The sequence below is a fragment of the Pteropus medius genome, unplaced genomic scaffold (assembly GCF_902729225.1).
Source record: "Pteropus medius unplaced genomic scaffold, Ma_sr-lr_union100, whole genome shotgun sequence".
Classification (NCBI taxonomy): domain Eukaryota; kingdom Metazoa; phylum Chordata; class Mammalia; order Chiroptera; family Pteropodidae; genus Pteropus; species Pteropus medius.
In genome coordinates this window covers 409,819-430,072 of record NW_024342648.1, presented here as the reverse complement: position 1 = coordinate 430,072, position 20,254 = coordinate 409,819, and the positions used below count along the sequence as shown (strand labels likewise).

Below are 20,254 nucleotides of genomic sequence, written 5' to 3'. Positions count from 1 at the left end.
AAGGGTAAGCAGGGCCAAAGGTGGAAGCAGATTTCTTGGCTCAGCAGATTGGAGTGTGAGTCAGCGGATTCTCACAGGGGCGTGTCTCTGCCGCAGGTAAACGGGAAGGAGCTCTCCAAGCTGTCTCAGGAGCAAACCCTGGAGGCCCTGCGCTCCTCCAAGGAGCCCCTGGTGATCCAGGTGCTGAGACGAAGCCCCCGCCTCCGGGGGGATGGCTCCTGCCATGACCTGCAGCTGGTGGACAGTGGCACTCAGACTGACATCACGTTCGAGCATATCATGGCGCTGGGCAAGCTGCGCCCGCCCACCCCGCCCATGGTCATCCTGGAGCCGTACGTCCTGTCTGAGCTGTGAGTCGCCCTCAGGAGGGCCCCGGGCCCTGCCTCCAGAGAGGACATGCCACCAGGGGCAGCCATCTCTACGCCACCCAGAAGCTACCTTGCTGCAGCTCTGGCTGTGGCAGGGAGACCCCGACTGGCTTGCCGTCTCGGGCAGGAAGCAGGTTCCTTGGCCTCCGGAGCTGACTATGGCACCCAAAGGCTCAGAAACCTCCGGGCCTGTGACCTCAGGCTGGACACCAGCCGGGGAAGGGGCCGGGGGAGGCTGACATGCAGGTTCCCCATTTATCTACTCCCAGGGCCAAGGGAGGATCATCCAGGGACCTCGCTGCTGGAAGGTTGAGGTCCTCTCCTCCTCCATCCTCTCTCTTCTGCTGCCCCATCGTCTTCTGCCTCACGAGCATCATCTCTTGAATCTTCTTGCATCCTTGTCTGTCTCATCTCTCTCCCTGCTCTGAATTTCTTCCATCTCTTCGGCTTCTTTCTTTGGCCTGCTCGGAAGAAGGGCCTCTCATCCTGGCCTGCTGGCTCATGACTGTGTGAGCGCGGACTCATTCTGCTATCTAAGCCCCGGCTGCAGGGAGGGGGTTCCGGGACCCCCTTCTCGCAGCAGAGAGGTAGGCCCAGGGCCACCAGCAGCCAAGCTTAGCCTCGGGGCAAGGAGGGCCACTACTTGAGATATAGTTGGTCCTTCCCTGCTCCCTATCAGTCCTCGGGGCCTGGATAACTCCTGGGGGCGTTGCATGAGTGGGGCCAATGCCGGGCGGGAAGGGCACCCACAGTTTGGAAAAGTCGGTCCCTGCCAGCTGGCACGGTTAGAGGGGATGGTATGGGACAGGGTGGGAGGGGTTGGCATGCCTGGGTCCCCAGTGTGGACCTCTAGACCCCCACACACTCCCGTTCGAGATCCATTCCTGGTCTATGCATGGATGCATGTAGCTCAGGAGGGCGTTCTAGAAGAGGCAGCCGGGTTGTCTCCCCTGAGGAGGGTGCGCCCAGAGCGGGGCTCCATGCTTAGTGCCCTGGGACTGGCCAGCCTGGGAGCTGGGGCTAGGGCATGGGAAGAGCAGATGGCCTGCCTGACCCCCCCTTCTCCTGGGCAGCCCCCCCATCAGCCATGAGTATTATGATCCAGCGGAGTTCTTGGAGGGCGGCCCGCAGGAGGCAGACCGTATGGACGAGCTGGAGTATGAGGTGAGCCGGGCGACCAGGTCAGGCTAGGGCTCGCAGCCGGCCTTGGGTGCCAACCCCAGGACGGCTGTCTGCAGCCCCGCTCAGGCCTGGCTCCTGCTGCCCCCAGGTGGCTGGGTCTTGTGGCCCTTTCCAGTGTGTGGCTGGTTACTCAGGCTCACCGGCCAAGTCTGGCTGAGTCAGGGAGGGCACGGGTGAGGTCCCATGTTCAGTTTCTGTTGGTGAGTGTGTGTCTCGCATACGTCTGTGTCCTGTACGTGCCATGTCTTATATGTGTCTTGGGCATTTCCTGGTAGGGAAGACCACTGGTCACATGCGCCATTTGGGGATGGTAAGCGAGACCCTCGAACCGGGGGCTAGAAACTCGGCTCAGGTGAAGCGCGAGCCCTGTGGGTCAGGGCTGGGCCGCGGCTGCCACCCGTGCAGCGTGGGTCCTTGCTCACATTTTTCCGGACTTTCTTCCTCTGCTTCCCCCCCGCACCCCTTGTGGCAGGAGGTGGAGCTGTATAAGGCCAGCCACCGGGACAAGCTGGGCCTGATGGTTTGCTACCGCACCGATGACGAAGAGGACCTGGGTATCTACGTTGGAGAGGTATGAGGTGTGGGGTATGGAGGTGGGGTCTTTTAGAAGGTAGCGGAGCCCCATGCTGTCTTCCTGTGGGCTAGGACCTCAAAGCTGGATTTTGATGACGCCCATCTGTGTAGCACCAGTGAGAGGAATGGGCATCACGGGTGCTGAGGCAGGGGCTGGCTCATCCTAGCCCCTCATCCTCTCCACACTGCCCAGGACTCTAAGGCCGCCCTTGATGACGCAGCTGTCAGGAACAGGGCTTACTTGGCATCACAGGGAGGGTGCTGGTGGGCGAGGCCAGGGCGGCCAATGGCTTCAGTGTGTATCTAGTCTGGCGGCCTTCTCCAGTATACCTGTGGCCGGGGTGGGACAGTGAGCAAGGTCGAGGCGCAGGATAAGGTCCCTGCCAGGCTTTGTTCTCTCTCCCACGACCTGCAGCCAGCCGTCCTGGTCCCCACGGGGGTCATTGTCCCCCACCTGTCTGTGGCAGATGTCTGTGTGTCTGCAGGAGGGAGGACGGCTCCCCCGCTCCCATCCACACCGTAGTGGTACCCCAATCAATTAGCCTTCGTATGAATATCCTACTGCCGATGTCTTTGAGTATGGCAAAGTATGGGATAGTAGCCAACTTCCTGCATATGCCTAGGCTCTGACACGAAAAAGAACAGGTTTCCATGCAAAAGAGTGTAGGAGTGTCAGCTGGGCGTGGACATGGGGGCGGAGGGCAGGGGTTGGGAGCTTTTGGTCGACAAGTTGGCATCTCGAGTTGGGGAGAGGTGACTAGTCCCAGTTTCACTGTTCCGTCCCCGCCTCTTGGAGCTTGGAAGCTGCTGGTCTGAGCTGGAGCGAGGGAGTAAATAAGGAGCCTTTGATTTGCTTTGGGGGCCCCTGAGGTGAGGCTGCCCTTTCGTACTAGAAGGGCACCTTAGCGGAGGTGCCGAGTCCCCAGGATGTATGTGCCTTGCAGGTGAATCCCAACAGCATTGCAGCCAAAGACGGCCGGATCCGTGAGGGAGACCGAATCATCCAGGTGAGCAGCGCGGGCAGGCCTGACCTGAAGCCCCGCCACGCCGGCCGACCCACCACCTGTCCTTAGCTGATCCCAGCTGTGTCCTGCCTGGTACCAGGCACCCTGCCGCGCCTGAAACCGGGGCTGGGTTGCACAGAGTCTCATCTCTCCTTCACGGCTGCCCTGGGTGGCTCCCTCGTGCCCATGGGATCTGCTCTGGCACCTTGCAAGCCTCTCTCCATCCCCCAGATGTGAGCACATCTCCCACTCCAAGCTGTCCTTTGAACACGTGTACTTTTGCACGCACGGGCCAGGCTGTCCTCTCCCTAGGCACCTTCCACTTCTTTTCATCCTACCAAAGCATGAAAAAGCCCATCCTAGTCCAGGGTACTCATCCAGGGCCCATCCCAGAACCAGCCCCGGTGTCCTTGTTGACTGTCCCTTGGCCTGCCACAGATAAATGGTGTGGATGTCCAGAACCGGGAAGAAGCGGTGGCCATCCTGAGTCAGGAGGAGAACACCAACATCTCCCTGCTGGTGGCCCGGCCTGAGAGCCAGGTGTGTGTGCCCGACAGGATGTCTTGGGTCCCCTGACATCGGGCTTTCTGTCTCGGAAGCTGCCGATGTCACAAGGGCACAGATGGGCTAACGACTTAGCACTGATGACTGGCTGGCGGTGTCCCAGGGCCCCTTTCCCCTTCTGGCCTCTGATGGCTGAGTGGGCTGGGAGCACCCCCTCTCTTGGTTTGTTAACTTCATTGAGACCAAGAGGCTGAGTATGGGACCTTGGGGCAACTGAAGGGGTGTCTGGGGACGTCCTCAAGGCAGTGGGGACAGCATGGTTCTGTCTGTGCAGCTGGCGAAGCGATGGAAGGATAGTGACCGGGATGACCTACTGGATGACTTGGCCTTAGAGAATGAGGGGGACCCGCGAGTGCGGAAGCTGAAATCGCCCCCCGCCCAGCAGGTGAGGAAGCGGGGAAAGGCAGGTGGTGGGGAGGGTAAGCAGGGAGGGGATAGAGAGGAGGGGTTGGGGGGGGTACATGAGAGGTGGACCAGACCCCAAAGCCCTTCTGATCCGCACCCTCCCGCGGCGCCTTCTGCCAGTGGGACCCAGACTGAGTGGGACTCATCTTTCTGCCCCAGCTTGGAAACGAAGAGGAACAAGGGGTCCCCGATGTGGGCCCAGGCCTGAGCAACAGCCAGGAGCTGGACAGCGGGGTGGGTCGGACTGATGAGAGCACCCGAAATGAGGAGAGCTCCGAGCACGATCTGCTGGGGGATGAGCCCCTGAGCACCACCAACACGCCCGGGACTCTGCGCAAGTTTGGCTTGCAGGGGGACGCCCTGCAGAGCCGAGACTTCCACTTCAGCATGGACTCCCTCCTGGCCGAGGGGGCTGGGCTGGGGGGTGGTGACGTCCCTGGCCTCACTGATGAGGAGTATGAGCGCTACCGCGAGCTGCTGGAGATCAAGTGCCACCTGGAGAACGGCAACCAGCTGGGCCTCTTCTTCTCACGGGCCTCGGGCGGCAACAGCGCCCTGGACGTCAACCGCAACGAGAGCCTGGGCCACGAGATGGCCATGCTGGAGGAGGAGCTACGGCACCTGGAGTTTAAGTGCCGGAACATCCTGCGGGCGCAGAAGATGCAGCAGCTGCGGGAGCGCTGCATGAAAGCCTGGCTGCTGGAGGAGGAGAGCCTTTACGAGCTGGGGGCTGGCGAGCCCAAGAAGCACGAGCTGTCCGACATCTCCGAGCTGCCCGAGAAGTCTGACAAGGACAGCACCAGCGCCTACAACACCGGGGAGAGCTGTCGCAGCACGCCACTGATCACCGAGCCCCAGCCGGAGAGCCCCCTGAGGCGGGCCGCTGCTGGCAACTCCAACTTGAACCGGACCCCTGCTGGTCCCCCTGTCGCCGCCCATCCCAAGGCGGCTCCTCCTCCACAGGGGAGCCCCTCCAAGTTCCGATCCCTCTCTCGGGACCCCGAGGTGGGTCGGAGACAGCATTCAGAGGAGCGTGTCCGCCGCGGCCCCAAGACGGGGGTGACCCTGGAGCGCGTGGGCCCCGAGAGCAGCCCTTACCTCTCTCGGCGCCACCGAGGCCAGGGCCAGGAGAGTGAGCATTACCACAGCTGCTTGCAGTTGGCCCCGCCACGTGGCCTGGAGGAGCTGGGCCATGGCCCCTTGGTCTTGGCTGGTGGCCCTCGGGTGGGTGGAGCAGCGGCGGCCACCGAAGCACCCCGCATGGAGTGGAAGGTCAAGGTTCGAAGCGATGGGACCCGCTATGTGGCCAAGCGGCCCGTGCGTGATCGCCTCCTAAAAGCCCGGGCCCTGAAGATCCGGGAGGAGCGCAGCGGCATGACCACTGACGACGACGCAGTGAGTGAAATGAAGATGGGCCGCTACTGGAGCAAGGAGGAGCGGAAGCAGCACCTGATCCGGGCCCGGGAGCAGCGGAAGCGGCGCGAGTTCATGATGCAGAGCCGGCTGGAGTGCCTGAGGGAGCAGCAGAACGGCGACAGCAAGACTGAGCTCAACATCATCGCCTTGAGCCACCGCAAAACTATGAAGAAGCGGAACAAGAAGATTCTAGACAACTGGATCACCATCCAGGAGATGCTGGCCCACGGCACTCGCTCGGCCGACGGCAAGCGGGTCTACAACCCTCTGCTTTCGGTCACCACCGTCTGAGCCACCGTGATGGGAGCCGGGCTGTGCCCCAGGGTGGGGGCCCTCTGCCCCAGTCCGGGTCCAGCGAGCCTCCAGGAACCCCAATCCCCTGCTTTCCCTTAGAATCTAGTATGTGTGTGTCTGTGTGTACGCACAGGCCTTTTTTAACAGAGAGAAGCCCCCAAGGAGAAGGGGCACCCCTTGAGCTGTGTGCACGTGTGTGTGACACGAGCCCAGGCACACGCACGCGCACACGCTCATGCACACCACTCCAGTGCTCTCTCAGCATGGGTACTTAGGGACAGGGAAGTCAGCTGAGCACAAGAGAATGTCCAGCTTTGAGCTGAACATAGCTTCTCCCCCTGCTGGGAGCCTCCACTATTTGTAGAAAAAGGCAACCCTGATTTTTGTGGTTTTTCTCTTCTTCTGTGCTTGCCACTTGTTTTTCTGTTTTGTGGACCTGCCCTGGGGGCTGGCAGCTCCTTCAGGCAGCCTGTCAAAGGTGGAACCCCCTAGTGAGGGCTGGTGGGGGGAAGGAAGACAGGAGGGGGCGGAGGGAAGGGGGTAGCCAGGGGAAGGGAAGAATGGTAAGCAGCTTTCATGCTGGCCTCCACTCTGAGGTGTGGGACAGGGAGCCTCTGACATGGCTCGTGAGGCTCACACTGGGGGCCGCCTCCTCTGTGACCGAGGGAGAGCCAAGATTGGGGGGACTGAGGGAGCAGTGTCCATCCAAGAAGAAATAACTGAGCCTGGGGCTGTGTCTGACTCCACGTGGAGTGTAGCTTCTCTTACGAGGGCTTAGAGGGCTTAGAGGGCTTAGACGTAAGAGGTCCAGAAGCCAAGCCCCGTGAGGAGCAGCAGAAGACCCTGGTGACAAGACCCACATGGAGTTGAGGGAGCGGCCTAGACCCAGTGAGAGGTGTGACCGACCAGCTGGGCTGACTGGGGAGAAGATGCCCTGTACCCCGCTTTGCAGGTGTGTACCAGACAGCCCTCAGAGACTGGCACATTTAGTGAGAGCTGGCCTCAGGCCCCCTGGATCCCCTCTGGCTCAGAGACCCCCAGATTGAGGACAGGCTGCCCATCTCTGCTCCCCACTGGCATCGTGAGAATAAAGCAAGCTACCTTTTTATGGTGCCCCTTGGCCTCACTGTGTTCATTCTCATCGTGCTGGGAGAAGAGATGTAGGTTTGAGGTGGGGGAGGGTTGTGGGGCTAGGGGTGCGGCTAGGGGCAGGGCACGTGAGGGCTGGGGCCAGTTGAAAGCTGTGCCTCAGCTTCCCTGGCGTGTCACTGAGGAAAAACAGCGAGGTCAATGTCCTCTTCCCTTGGAGGAGGCATGACAGGATCACCTGAATCATTTCAGTGGTGTGACATGGTTACAGGGGTGGTCCCCAGATGAAGGAAGGACGGCAGAGGACTGATGTTGGGGTTTGCCACTGGCGTGGTGGAGCTGGAGAGAAGCAGGTTCCGCCCACCCCTTCTGGCCTGCTCTGGAAGACCCCTAGCAGGAGCAAGGAGCTGCTGGGAAGCTTCTCGAAGACACAAGCTACCCTCCCTGTTTGGGGCCCCCCGCAGTGCCTAGCACATACGAGATGCAGAGTAAATGTCTTGGCCAGATGGATGAGTACCTGGGCGGCTGCAGCGGGCCCTTCTGGCTCGGGAACTCCCAGGGGGGCAGCCAGATGCTTGTGGTTCCATTCAGTGCAGCAAGTCACCAGGCATCCGCTAAGTCTCAGGAACCATGCTCCAGGCTGGGTGGGTACCAGGGCCCAAAGACAGCAACGTCAGGGCTCCGTGGGTGTGGCCATGAAGGAGCTGTCTCCTGAAGACACTGGAGGCTGTCAGCAGCTGAAGTGGGCAAGGACGCATTAAAATTCTCTTGAAACAATGTAGACCTCTTGTTAATTCCGCTAATTGGCTGAGATGGGTGTGAGCGAGAAGTCTGAGTCCATGTCCCCAGAAGCTTAGTGCCCTGCTGGGAAGGCTGGTTCCCAAGTGGGCCGCATCTGTCCAGCTGCTGTCTGAGCAGCTGGGAGGGCAAGCCATCACACTGAGGGCTGGATCACCAGTGGGTTGGGAGGGAGGAAAGGGTTCGCTGGTGAAAAGGGGTGAATGGCAGGGGCTGGAGACGCCCACTTCTCAGCCCTCTGAGGCCTCTGTCGCTGAGGGCTAGGTACATAGACCCTTGTGACCAGTCCCGTTCCTCGGGAGGGGAGAGTGCGAGGTCCTTCGTGGGGGAGGATGGGGCTCCAAGGGCACAGCCCCGGCCGCAGAAAACTGGGCAGAGTTGGAGACTGAGGCTAACTGTTCCTTGGGTATCCCTCCGCAGCCGTTGGGGAGCTCACTTTGATAGCTCTGGAAGCACCCCGTTCTTGCTCCAGTGAGGGTGCTGGAGGCCCAGTGCTCCCGGGATGTGGGCCGGGACAGGCCTGGAACCTGGAGTCCCTTGGCTGAATGAAAAAGCCAGCTCTGTGTCGGGTTCTCACTGGTTCTGGGAGAGTGGGGGAGGTGGTGCCAGGACAGCTGGCAGCTCTTGGCTACTGACACCCTAGGACAGTGACTTCACATTAGGGTCCCATTGCCATTGGTGGAGTGGTAGAGCCAGGATCAAAAAGAGCCACTGGACCTCTGTGCCTGCCTCACTTCCTGCCTGGCCAGGCCTCTGAGCACCTGCCCCACACAGACTGTTACAGGACACCAGGGCTGTTCTCCCTTTGCTCCTTAGCAATGGTGGGGGAGCACCAGTCACCGCCAGTAGGTGCCCCCCTTGGGCTCCCTCCGCTGATTTTTCTTCAGAATCCAGAAACCCCAGCAGCCAGTGGCCTTAGCCTGACTTGGTCCTCAGGGGAATCTGAGCCTCAACTCCTGCTGTACCCTTGAAGCGAGGACCCAGCTCTCAGAATTCCTGCCAGTTGCCCCCATCCTGACAAGCGAGGAGAGGCTGATGTCCCCTAGTCTGAAGAAGGTCCCCAGGCAGTCCTGGGTCACGTGCTACTCCCAGCCTCCATGCTCCCAGCCTTTCCTACTGCCATAAAGCACAAGGCCCAGGCAGCGAGGAGCCCCGTGCCCTCCGTGGTAGGTTTCGGGACTACCCTCCTGAGTGGAACCTCTCTGGAAGCCTCCGTTAATTGCACAGCCATTAGCTCTTCGGTAACAGCTGATTGTGATTAAGCACCAGGATGCCTGAGGCTTTGCCAGCTGGGCCCAATGACCCCTCACTGACACCCCGAAGGAGGCAGTCAGCACTCCACTGCTGAGCAAATCAACTCAGGCTGTGCGGGTGGGAAGGACTCCCCTGGGATTTGCACCCAGCCCCTTTGGACCCCGGGGCTCTCACCACCTCTGTGGCCATGGGTGGCGCCGTGAAACTGGACTGGGCAGGGCTTCAGATTGACCCAAGCACAGGGCAGGCAGGGGCATGACTGCCTGTTGTCCCGAGGGCACCGGGTGCTCAGGGAGAGGGGTCACTAAGGGGAGGGGCAAGGCCAAACTCCAAGAAGCTGGCAACGGGCTCCTCGGAGGCTCGAGCGTCTGGGTCGTCTCTCCTTCCTGTGCCTTCTACATGTCCCCTCCGACCCCGGGAAGGAAGTGCACGCTGGGAGGCGACATGGAGGGGATGGGGTGCAGTGCTTAGAATGACAAACACCCCCCCGGACAGCTGCCAGGGGGTATCAGCTTCAACTGCATCAGTAAGATAGGGGCACTCAATGCGACACAGGAAAAGCATGGGAAGTACTTCAGTATGTGGCTTGTGCCTAGGGCTCCAAACACAGGAAGCACTCCGCAGGCTGGACAGGGCTGCGTCTGTGTGCTGCTGACGGCTGGATTTTGGTGAAGCCAGGCATTTTCCCTCCCATGGGAGGTAGTCAGAGGGCCCTTCCCTAGGCAGGCCACAGGGAGACTCACATCCAGCAGGCCAGAGGACTGGGAAGAGGACAGGAGAGAATGAGGCAGTCCTCTCTGCCAGAAGACAGTATGTGCGGGCCACCAGAGACAGAGGTGGGCACTGGGGACACTGGGCATGGAAGGCTTAGCTGGGGGCCGAGGAAAGAGCCTGCGTTGGCAAAGAGCGAAGCAAACACCTGCGTGGGGGTTTTGGTCCTGTTCCTGCTTAACGCTGCATTGTCTGGGTGAACCAGGGGATGCTGGCCGCCCCGCTGTGCCTGCGTGGAAGGCCAGGTGTGGTAACGCAAGTGAGAAGCAATGTCCTGAATGCTTGTGACAGACAGTAACTGTTTTATTGAAAGAAGCAAGGGGGGCGCAGGTGCCGCCCTCAGGACTGGATGTGGCTCTTGGCGCTGAAGGCCAGGTAGTAGACCACTAGGCCGATGACTGCAGCCAACACCTCGGTGGAAACCCAGGGCCCGTTCCAGGTACCCTGCAAGAAAGGAGGCCAAAGCCAGCTCAGGGGAGGGGCGGGCGAGGGGGCCAGCCAGCTCCAGTCACCCTCCTGGGTCACAAAGACATACTAGCCGACTACGGTCCAGCCCCCACCCTCCAAAAGGCAATGCTTGCTGTGTGCTCGCTGCTTCCCGAGACAAGGCCAGCCTCTCCGGCCCACTCACCCGATGGTCCACGCTGACTGTGAACAAGGGTGGGATGATGGAACTTGCCCCTGCTATTCTGGAGCAAGTGGAGGAAAAAGGTTAAATATTTAACACGTGGGGGAGGTAGGTGAGTGGGCAGGAACACCTGGCTTGAGTCGCGGGAAGAAGAGGAAAATGGGCAAGGGAGAAACAAGGTGGGGTGGGTGGACAGGAGGGCGCACGCCTGGTCACTCTGTCAGCAAAGGCCCTAGAGGCCCAGAGCTCCAGGAAGACAGGACTGTGGGGTGAAGGTGGCTGCGGAAGCAGGTGTACCCTCCCTCCTGCAGGCCTGGGTGGAGCTGCAGGTGGCACTCACCTTCCTCAGGAGGCTGTACGACTCCTCATCGAAGAATCTGACCTCATAGGTGCCCGCGTGGGCGCTCTTATGGTCTAGGCTCCAGGACACCTGGGTTGGGTGTTTGGCAGGGGGTGGGCACGGTGGGCACGTCAAGGCCCCCCTGCCAGCGTTAACGCAGCACCACTACCAGCGGCCTGAGACAGAACCCCGACCCTGCCTGATCAGGCCACCTCTAGGGCTTCAAGTCACACCTGTGAGCAGGTGGCCTCCCCTCAAAACCACCACCACAGCATCCCTTACCTGATAACGCCCTACATCCTGGCCCCGGGTGACAGGAAATTGTTTTCCACTGACGTCGGCATAAAGAGCCATATTCTGGGGGAAAGGGACAAAGAGAAAGTGACGTTCTCTCCTATTTGGCCGTTGGCAGAGGCCCCAGTGTGTTGCCCAGAGCTGCACCCATGGCCTGTGGGCAGGGAAGTCGGGCATACTCGGGAACTGCAGTGTGTCTGAAGGGGCACCACGCGAGAACCACGGATGTAGGCCCGCCATAACCCAGAGCCTGGCCAGGAAGTCAATGCCCATGGATGCTGTCACTACTCTGTCTCCTCAGTGGGGGTGGGGGTGCATTCCCTTTATGGCCTGGCCTCCCTAACCCAGAGCAAGCCTCTTAACTGTGAACAGGGCGGGATGGCTGAAGTGTCCTCGTGACTTCTCTGAGCCTGGAGGAGGGTGCTGGGGTCAGGGCGTGCCCAACGAGCCGTCCAAGAAGTGTTGTACCCCAAAAGGCCCAACTTCCTTCTTTGGACCTTTGAGATGCAGGTTAAGGTCAGGGGCTGAAGGCAAGGTCTGCTCAGTCTTAAAATTACAAAACACCCACATGGACACACACTTTGGCAAAGAGCCACCAGAAAAGGGATGCCTGGGACTGACCCCTGGCTCTTTCTCACTTCCATGTACATTCAAGACACAGCAGTATCTACTACATTACTGCCCCTAGGCAAAGCAGACCAGGCAGCTTAGAAGAGCTGATGCCCAGGGCCCCAGACTCACTGCCCACCTCTCACCCCAGCACCCTCCTTGCTGAACGCCCACGGCCTCACCTGGACCCTGTTCTTGCATGTCAAGGAGATCTCCACAATGAAGACAGTCTCAGTGGAAATGACGGCATCTGAGGTTGTGTAGTAGGAAGGGGTGATCTGGGGCTCCATGCAGGCCTCTGCTGTGGGGAGGAGGCAGAGATGCCTGGGTAAGGCCTAGCTTGTGCACACTGGGCTGTGGGGCGGAAGGTACCACCCCAATCCTGCCTCCCACACCTCATCGGCTGAGGACACATGGGGCCCTTCGGACCCTGCCAGGGGGCGTGTGGGAAACAGATCTAAATGATCGGTCAGAAGTGCAATGGCAAAGGGGGCGTGTGGGGAACGGGAAGGCTTTGTAGAGGTGGAACCTAAATGTGAGTGAAAGAACAGGTGAGTCTGTGAGGTGGGGCTGGGTGGACTCACTGCATAACTCACGTCTGTGCCTGGACCTATGGACAGGGAAAGCCATGCAATGGTTTGGGGATATAGCCTGCCCGGTAGCACCCCAGAAGCCCAGGGGGCCAGGCTGACCTCAATTCAGAGGCATGCACAGCCCTGGAGAGTTTACTGAAGGCGTCCTCTGCAGACACCAAACATGGTGCCGCTGGCAACGCACGTGGGCTTTTGAGATGAAGAGAAGGGTCTCTGCCTCCAACCAGTTGACAGAAGGCCAACACTTGCCCCTGTGTTTCCCGGGGGAAGAAAATGGGAGAGGTTCTGGATCCCGAAGCACTACTTGTCCCCTTGAACTGGGCTGCCCCGAGAGAAAGAATGCTGTCTTAGCCATCTCCACACTGCTGGAGGCTACAGAGAAAGAAGGGTGCCACCTAAGTCACAGGGTGCTAAGCGAATGCTACCCCTGGTAAAGTTCTCAGCCAACTGCTCCCCAAATGTAGTGTCCTGGCAGAGCCATGCCTTAGGTTGAGGCAGTCAGAAGCTTTGGATCTGGACAGCAAGAATAAGATGCTTGATGAGGACACTGGTGGCGGTGTTCTCAGGAGCCACATCCTACAGATCCTTCTGTGCCCTGCGAAGCTTGGCCTTTTCCCTACAGATGCCGTGCAGCACCAAAGGGTTTTACCAGTAAGGTTTGTGCTTTCCAGACATCGCTGGCGACAGCATGGGGAATTCCCAAGGGATAGGTGAGAAGGATGCAGGCAGGGAGGCCAGTTAGGCTGGCGAAAACACTGGAGGCACCAAGAGTAAACTGAATGCGCAGGAACTGGCCCCTCCCCAGTCCAGGCCCCAGACCCAGCACTGGCTCCTGCAAAGACCTCCTCCTCAGCATACTTCTGAACTCCACTCCCAGCTCAACCATGCCACTAGGTGTTAAGAATACCTCAAGAATGTCAATTGATCGGACTGTGGCTCAGCTGTGCTGAAAAGCCCTTTAAGGATACATCAGGGCCTCAGGGAAAAAGTCAACAGTCTGGCGTGACACTCAAGACCACCCTCCCTTACCTTAATCTCTTCCGCTCCCATCTAACTCTCCCACGCTCATGGCCACTGTGCCTGGGCCATCCCTGCTCCCTTTCCGCGGAGGCCTGGCCCCGCCGCACAGGGTCAGGTGGCTCCTCTCCACCAGCCCAGTTTCTCACCCCTATCTCCCTACACTGTAGAGCTTTGCTCCTGTCCGACCCTCCTCTGAGACCGGGAGCTCCGGGAGAGAGAGCAGGGACGTGTGTCACTTTCCCTGCCGGGTACACGGGAGAGGCTCTGGGACTCTTTCTCGCAGGAGCAGACAAGGGAAAGACCTGGCTATTTCTTCCTGCAGCCTGGCTGCTGGGTAAACGTGTGTGGTGCAGGAGTGCGTGGTAGCTTTGGTCGTCCCGCACCGAGGCCACCTGCCTCTCGGAAGAAGACCCAGACCCCCGCTTCGCCCGCACCCCACCTCCCCGCCACGCTCCACCAGTCGTGGGAGAGAAGCTCGCCAGAAACGAGCTCTGGCCAGGCCGCTACCTGAGCAGCAGGAGAGGCCGGACAGCAGGAGTAGCGCCAGGGCGCCGAGAGATGCCAGAGCCGCCATCGCCTCTTCTCTGCCGAAGTAAAAAGGGAGCGACTCCACTGAACACGAGGGGCAGACGAGGAAGCGCGACGCGTAAGAGGTCGCGGCAGCCAATCAGGCGCCGGCGGGCTGGGCGAGCCAGTGACGTCGCTGGCAGCACTGACGTGTCTCCTCCCCGGACCCGGGGCCCAGCTGGGCGCCCCCAAGATGGCGGCGGCGGTGGCGCTCCCGGCGCCAGGAGGGGGCGTAGGAACCGAGGCGCTGCGCGCGTGCGCACTGCCAGGCCTGCGCCCTCTCCTTGGAGTTTGCGCCCCTTCGAACTCTCGCGAGAGCGGTGTCTGCCTGCCGGGACGTGCTGTGGTTCTCACTTTCCGTCATGGCGTTGAAGGTGGCGAAGGCCGTTGGCGGCTCTGCGAAGGCAGTGCTCAGGCCGGCACTCCTCTGCCGTTCTTGGGAGGTGAGAGTAGGGAGCGGGCTGCATGGAGAGCCGCGTTCACCAGGGGTCCTCGCCCCTCGGCGGGGCTGGATGGGGGGGGCCTCCGTTCCCAGAGCGTCCTGGAGCCTGATTGGCTGCAGGCCCTGCGGGCGGGCGGGGAGAGAGCTGCGTGCCGGTATTGATTGGCCGTCTTCGTTGTCAGTGAGGGGATTGGCTAAAGTTGGCCCTGGTCCGCCTTTCCCAGGGGTCTGCGTCCTGTGGCGGGGGAGCTTCGGCCAGATGGGAAGAGTGGGCCACTGTGGCCCGAGTGTCGCTTCCCTAATGTCCCTGTGGGACCTCTCCCAAGGCGGTCTCGTGTCTTAGCCCGCCTCGTTTTTACCGTTTTGAGAATCCCTTTCCCGGTCGACTTTCTTTCTAGGGTTTCCCTCTTGTAGACTGCTTGGCCACATGTCCAGGTGGAGATGGAGAATCGGACTTTGTCAGTAACCCCAAACTCCCAAGACATTCTTATAGCCCCAGCGCCCCCCCCCCGCCCCGCAGACGCCTGGAATGGGCGGGAGCTAGGGTTTCTGAAGCTGGTGGGGTGGGAGGCCACCGGAATCTTCGTTACTCAGGTCCGATTTCTCTCTCCTTATACAAATGAGGATGATTTTGTCCCTAGGTGGGTTGGAAGCCATTTGAAGCATCAGTGAGCCAGGACTGGCCCCAGGAGGACAAGAGAGATGATTTCCAGGCCTAGCTACCTCACTGACCCACTGTGTGACCTTAGGCCAGGCACCTCTATCTGGGCTTCAGTTTCTCTTTCTCAAAGGATCCAGCCAACTCTGACATTCCAGAACCCTGCAACTTTGCTGCCACTCCTTGTGGACATATCTGCCATGTTTCCCTTTTCTGATCCCTGGGAAGGATGGTCCTGTAACAGCTTATACTTTATTAAGGTCTGTTTAAAATGCCGACTTCCCTTATCTTGGTGATGAGAGGCTTTCCAGAGACCCTGATGACTCTGGCAGTTAGGCTCCCACAGGGTCTGGGTGAAGACATTTGTCTCCTTGACCTCCCTTGCGTGCGTGTTTGTGTCCATGTTGGGTCGGGCCAGGGGGGCTGTGAACAGTTGGTAGCCAGGCAGTGCCTTGCCCTGAGACTGGCTGTCCTGGGTATGGCAACCTTTAGAGATCTTTGGTCCCACTTATTGGGACCTTGTGGGGAAACATGCAGCCCCTATTGACACTTGATCCAACAGAAACATGCCAAGCAGAGTAGCCTCCCTAAGCTGTGGAGTATGGGAGCCCTTTGGCGAGAACACATACTATCCTGGACTCCTTTGTTTCTGCGGCACCATCAAAGAACGGAAGGCTGATAGCCCACTCCCCTGCTTGACGAATGAGCAGGGGCCTTTGCATTTATCTCATCCTGCCTCATGCTGAGCTCCTTTTGATGGGTGGCTTCACAGGGTGGCCTGGACGCGAGGCAGAAACTTTGTAACCCCCTAAGGAAGGTGTCTGCATCTCTCCAGAGCAAGGCCAGGGAAGGTCTTGATCCTGAGAGCTCTCTGCATCTTTGACCAAAGCCCAAAGGAACATCTAGCACAGGGGCCAGGTAGAGGTCCAGCCTTGGTGATGGCGACGTGATGTAAGGCAAGGAAGGGGGTCGCACAGATGTACAGCCAGACCTGGTGCAACTGCTGGCTCACCACCATGCCAGAGTTACCTGTCCAGTGCCAGCGGACTTAAGAGGGCCAAAGCCCAGGAGGAATTACTGCCGGGAGTTGCAGGGGTCAGCCCAACATCCCCCCATTGGACACCAGCTTTGAACACGGGCTGTTGGGGTGCAGGGGCACATATGCTTTTGCACAGCCCTGTGTGCCCTGCTAGGTACTGAACAGCTTGCGTACCGTACTCCTCTCGCTTAGTCCTTCCATCAGTCACATAAAGTAGGCACCTGTGTTCCATAGCTTCGGGTGAGGATGGGACGCTGAGCAAGGTAAGCCGTTTGCTGCCAAGAGTAGTGCATGTGGATTTGGACTGAGGTCTCTTTAGCCCCAAAGCTCCCCATCTCTTCCTTCATTTCTGATATGCTCATTCATTCAGAAAATGTTTCCTGTGTCCTAGCTCTGGGCTAGGATAGTAGGGGACTAGACAGACATTGCCCGCTTTCAGGGGCTTAGGGATTGAGGAGGGAGCAAGGCAGCAATAACATAGGGAGATTATGGTTGGAGGGGGAGGAATTGAGGTAGGACTTTGGGAGCCTGGGGGGTGGGGGAGGGACCGATACTCAACAGCCTTAGGGCTTCAGGGAAGGCTTCCTGGAGGGAGGGCAGGCTAAGCCCCCTTCCACAAGTTTGTATTGAGAGTCTACAAATAAGATGAATCCAGTTACTGACAAGTGCTAGAAGGAAAACAAAAGCCCTGAGTGTGCCCGTGGCTGCAGATCCAGGGGCGTCATGGGTCAGCAGATATCCCCGGAGCCTCTTGTCCTAGCAGTCGTCCCCCCCCCAGCTCTTGGCTTGGGTGGGTGAGTGGCACAGCTGTGCTGCCCAAGCTTGTGCAAGTGGGCGCCTTGTGAATGCTGGCCAGGAGACCCAGACAGGGACGGTCAGCCTCTGCCCGAGCTTTCTAGACTTCTAGCAAGAAGGCACAGGTTTTTGAGAAATGGCCATGGTGACTGTGCCATTGGCTGGAATGCTCTGCCGCTGCTCCAGTAGGAAATTGGCAGGGCATCCCCAAGTGACAAGGAGGACCGTGGCTCTGCCCCTGCCTCTTTGGATTGAGGGACACCCAGGTATGTTCCCAGGTGGAACACAGCACGGAGGAAAGTGTGCAGCCTGTAGACCCCCTCCAGTGGGACCTGGGGCGTGGGCTTCTCCCTTAAGGACAATGAGGCAACTCCAGATGGATCACTTCTCAGCACCTGTCCTATGGCTCGGTGGCTTTTGCTCTGAAGCTGTCAGGCATGGCACCGCTATGGCCAAACGTGGCTGTTTCTGAGTCAGGCTTGGGAACATTCGTCATCCATGTAGGCCATGAAGCGGTTTTGTAATCCTTTATAAAAGCCTTCCAAAAGGTTGGTGTCTGTTACTCTAAAAACGGTTGACTTTTTCCCTGCAAATGTGCTTTAGATTTCTGATTTTGGAAGGCCATCCCCCACAGTGCTGAGGGTGCCCGTCTCTATGTGGACCTGGGGCGGGGGGGGCGGTGCTCAGCAGCAGGGGAGCTGGGTGCTTTGTCTTCTGATTGCCATGTTCTGGATTTTCTCCATGTTCTGACCATATGCTGCTTTTGTAATAAAAACGATCAAGAAATGGTAAAAAGCTTGTCATGGTGGCCCTGGGGTTTGTTATCATAATTTCCCTATTGTACTGTATTCACTGTGCCAACTTTTCCATGTTATGCACATCACCGAGCAGGAACAATTGGCCAAAAAATAATCAGAAACAACGAAAAGAGGGGAGAGGGACTTAAACATTTTTTAAAAAAACTGACTGTGGAGCTGAAGGAGGTATTAAGAGTTGTGATGTCCCTCCACTGTGGTCCCTGAGAAATGGGGGCTCTGGAGCCATTTGGCACGTGCCGTGTGCTGCTGTTTGTTGGACAAGTGTGCATGAGTGAGGTGGACGGGACGACGTGGAGAGAGTGACGTGCGGGACCTGTCTGGGCACGGTGGGGACGGTGGCTCTTCCTTGCCAGATTGACTTCTGGGATAGACGGCAGCCATTAGCGTCTGGGTTCTCTTCTCCAGGTTCGAGGTGCCCACGACGCCCCCCAGAGGAGCTTCTCAGTAAGTACCTGCCTAGGTGTGTGTGCGTGACGATATGTGTGCGCTTGCACGTGTGTATATTTGCGTTTGTGCATGTGTGCACCCGTCTGTGTGCATACATAGGTGTGTGTATGTACTGTGCATGCATGCACACCGTATGTACACATGTGTGCGTGTGCTCGTGTGTGTGCCGTGCCTCCTTGCTCCTTGGCCCTCCGTGTCCTTCCCTTTATGGCACATTCTCCAGAGGTCACCCACCCGTCCTCCTTACCTCCTTACCTGAACTGTGCTAGACAGCATCTCACGGAAAAGGCACAGCCTTGTTCCTCCAACCTTGGCTGATCCGAGTCTTCTTCCTTCCTGTTCTCACTCTAGCAACAAACAATTGTAAGTATCCTCCTCTGCCTGTTTAGATTTGGGGCTTTTCATTGCTTTGGGATCGACCCGAGTCTAGGCAGGGCAGGGACTGCTTCCGCTGCTGTCATCCTGGGCCCCCTGGGATGAAGTGGGGCACAGGGCTAAGGTACCCCAAGGTGGCACCTGATGACTGGCCAGCCCAGCAGGTCAGTGCTGGTGAGAGGAAGTGAACTAAAAGCCCGCCTTCTTCCTCCTTCCAGCCTCCATCTGCTAAGTATGGCGGGCGGCACACGGTGACCATGATCCCAGGGGACGGCATCGGGCCGGAGCTCATGCTGCACGTCAAGTCTGTCTTCAGGTGTGGAGCCCTGGGGCCCGCCTCCCCTTGACCTGTCCCTCTAGGAAAGGCTGTGCCCCAAGCCCAGCCAGGGGGCACCCTGAGAACTTTGTGCTAGAGGGACAGTAAGCCCAGAAGCTTACTTGCTGGCACTCTGCCCAAGTGCCCAGTGAGCCAGTGGCAGGAGGGCTGTAAGCCCAGGTTTTTCGTCCAGGTGCTGGAGATCCCACCAGGCTGGCATGGGCATGGGGTAGGTGGCACCAGTCCTACTGTGTTGTGCAGTTCAAGCGAGTCCCCATGAGTCGTCGCAGGTGGGCCCGGTCACCTCTCAGTCAGAGCCAGGTCAAGGTGGGCAGCATGGGCGGCAGCAGGAGAGAGGCCTCTGCAGCCAGTGGTTCAGATAAGGCTTCCTAGAGGAGGCGCGAGGGAGGTCCAGGGCCAGCTGCCCTGACCTGGCCTTGCCCTAGGCATGCGTGTGTGCCAGTGGATTTTGAAGAGGTGCACGTGACCTCCAATGCTGACGAAGAGGACATCCGCAACGCCATCATGGCCATCCGTCGGAACCGCGTGGCCCTGAAGGGTGAGCGTGGGGGTCAGGGTGGGGTGCTGTGCACGATTCACTTACCTCTGAGCTGGTTCTTGTCCCGGGGCCTCATGGCTCTGACTTCAGGGCCTTTCTGGCTGGGGAGGACCCTTGTGCTTGGAGAGTGGACAGAAGCCTCTGGGGACCCGTCTGTGCTGAGATTCTGAGAGCTCGGTGGCACTAGGCTGTGCAGGGGTCTGTCTCACTCCTCCTTCCCCTCTCTGCTGGGTTCAGCTTTGACCCTCAGAGTCTGTCTTCACAAACCAAGTGCCACAGAAACAGTTCTCAACCTCTGCCTGCTGCCTTGGCTCCAGCTGGCTCAGCTGTAGATGTTGCAGACAGGAACTCTAGCTCCTCTCAAGTTTGCCTTGGTTTGGTCCAGGTTCTTAAACTGCTTCCATCAGTTATTCTGCAAACTTTAGCCTATCACCTGCTTGGCATGAGGAATGTGTGAGCCTGGGTGGAGACCCAGGACCTGGCAGTCAAGTGGAGGGGCTGACATGCCAACCACAGGGTGCCCGGGACACTCTGGATGAAGGCAGTCCAGGCAAGGCATGACTCAGGGGAGCTGGTGGCCCTGGTGGACCTGAGAAAGGCCGCCTGCACTCAGCACCCTCTTACTGCCTTTTCCAAATGTCTGCCCTTGCTCTGGGTGCCCTGGGTTCAGCCAAGGCCAGGCTGTGGCCTTTTCTAGGCAGCCCCTGCCCACCCCTGGGCTTGCGCAGCGCCTTAATGCAGGGCCTGATAGTAAACCTGATCAAGGTTAGCTTGCTGGTGCCAGCCTGGCCAAGCAGCCTGTTAATAAGCAGAAGTGTTCACTTTCTATCCAGCCAGACCCTGGTCTTGCCATTCCTCTTCCAGGGTCTGGCAAGACCTCCCGGTCAGCTGTCAAGCCTCATTCATTCATTAATTCATTTATTCATTAAGTATTGAGTGTCTGCTATGTGCCAGGTGCTCTTCTAGTTCCTCAGAACCCATCAGTGAAGCAAACACACGTACGTACGTGTACACACACACACGTGCGCGCGCGCAC

At 58.9% G+C, this 20,254-nt stretch overlaps 4 protein-coding genes across 7 annotated transcripts in view; 2 read left to right on the top strand and 2 right to left on the bottom strand.

Moving 5' to 3' along the window:
- Positions 1 to 276, bottom strand: part of LOC120605930 (translocon-associated protein subunit delta-like) — a 2,968-nt gene extending 2,692 nt beyond the window's left edge. The window contains exon 1 of the mRNA XM_039867029.1: positions 76 to 276. Coding sequence (XP_039722963.1) covers positions 76 to 276 — 201 coding nt within the window. The remainder of the gene's footprint in view (positions 1 to 75) is intronic.
- LOC120605890 (PDZ domain-containing protein 4-like) lies at positions 95 to 6,302 on the top strand. 2 transcript variants are annotated; one of them, XM_039866957.1, is made up of 7 exons: positions 95 to 332; positions 1,442 to 1,532; positions 2,023 to 2,121; positions 3,068 to 3,130; positions 3,566 to 3,667; positions 3,966 to 4,076; positions 4,256 to 6,302. In XM_039866957.1, exons 1-7 carry the CDS (start codon positions 280 to 282, stop codon positions 5,801 to 5,803), a joined length of 2,067 nt encoding a protein of 688 aa, XP_039722891.1. In that variant the 5' UTR covers positions 95 to 279; the 3' UTR covers positions 5,804 to 6,302. The 2 variants fall into 2 exon arrangements, with proteins under 2 accessions (XP_039722891.1, XP_039722890.1); XM_039866956.1 differs by having other exon boundaries at positions 95 to 350.
- Positions 6,303 to 9,997: 3,695 nt separating this feature from the next.
- Positions 9,998 to 13,885, bottom strand: LOC120605906 (translocon-associated protein subunit delta). Of its 2 annotated transcripts, XM_039866991.1 has the most exons (6): positions 13,710 to 13,866; positions 11,772 to 11,890; positions 10,969 to 11,043; positions 10,674 to 10,776; positions 10,350 to 10,402; positions 9,998 to 10,162 (listed from the first exon to the last, which is right to left on the bottom strand). In XM_039866991.1, exons 1-6 carry the CDS (start codon positions 13,774 to 13,776, stop codon positions 10,058 to 10,060), a joined length of 522 nt encoding a protein of 173 aa, XP_039722925.1. In that variant the 5' UTR covers positions 13,777 to 13,866; the 3' UTR covers positions 9,998 to 10,057. The 2 variants fall into 2 exon arrangements, with proteins under 2 accessions (XP_039722925.1, XP_039722924.1); XM_039866990.1 differs by lacking the exons at positions 9,998 to 10,162; positions 10,350 to 10,402 and having other exon boundaries at positions 10,564 to 10,776; positions 11,772 to 11,887; positions 13,710 to 13,885.
- Positions 13,886 to 14,035: 150 nt separating this feature from the next.
- The window catches only part of IDH3G (isocitrate dehydrogenase (NAD(+)) 3 non-catalytic subunit gamma), a 9,434-nt gene continuing 3,215 nt past the window's right edge, over positions 14,036 to 20,254 (top strand). The window contains exons 1-5 of one of the 2 annotated variants that reach the window (XM_039866968.1): positions 14,036 to 14,212; positions 17,927 to 17,965; positions 18,320 to 18,331; positions 18,562 to 18,659; positions 19,106 to 19,218. In XM_039866968.1, the coding sequence (XP_039722902.1) occupies positions 14,132 to 14,212; positions 17,927 to 17,965; positions 18,320 to 18,331; positions 18,562 to 18,659; positions 19,106 to 19,218 (343 nt within the window). In that variant the 5' untranslated portion in view covers positions 14,036 to 14,131. The remainder of the gene's footprint in view (positions 14,213 to 17,926; positions 17,966 to 18,319; positions 18,332 to 18,561; positions 18,660 to 19,105; positions 19,219 to 20,254) is intronic. The other variant, XM_039866969.1, reaches the window with a different exon arrangement.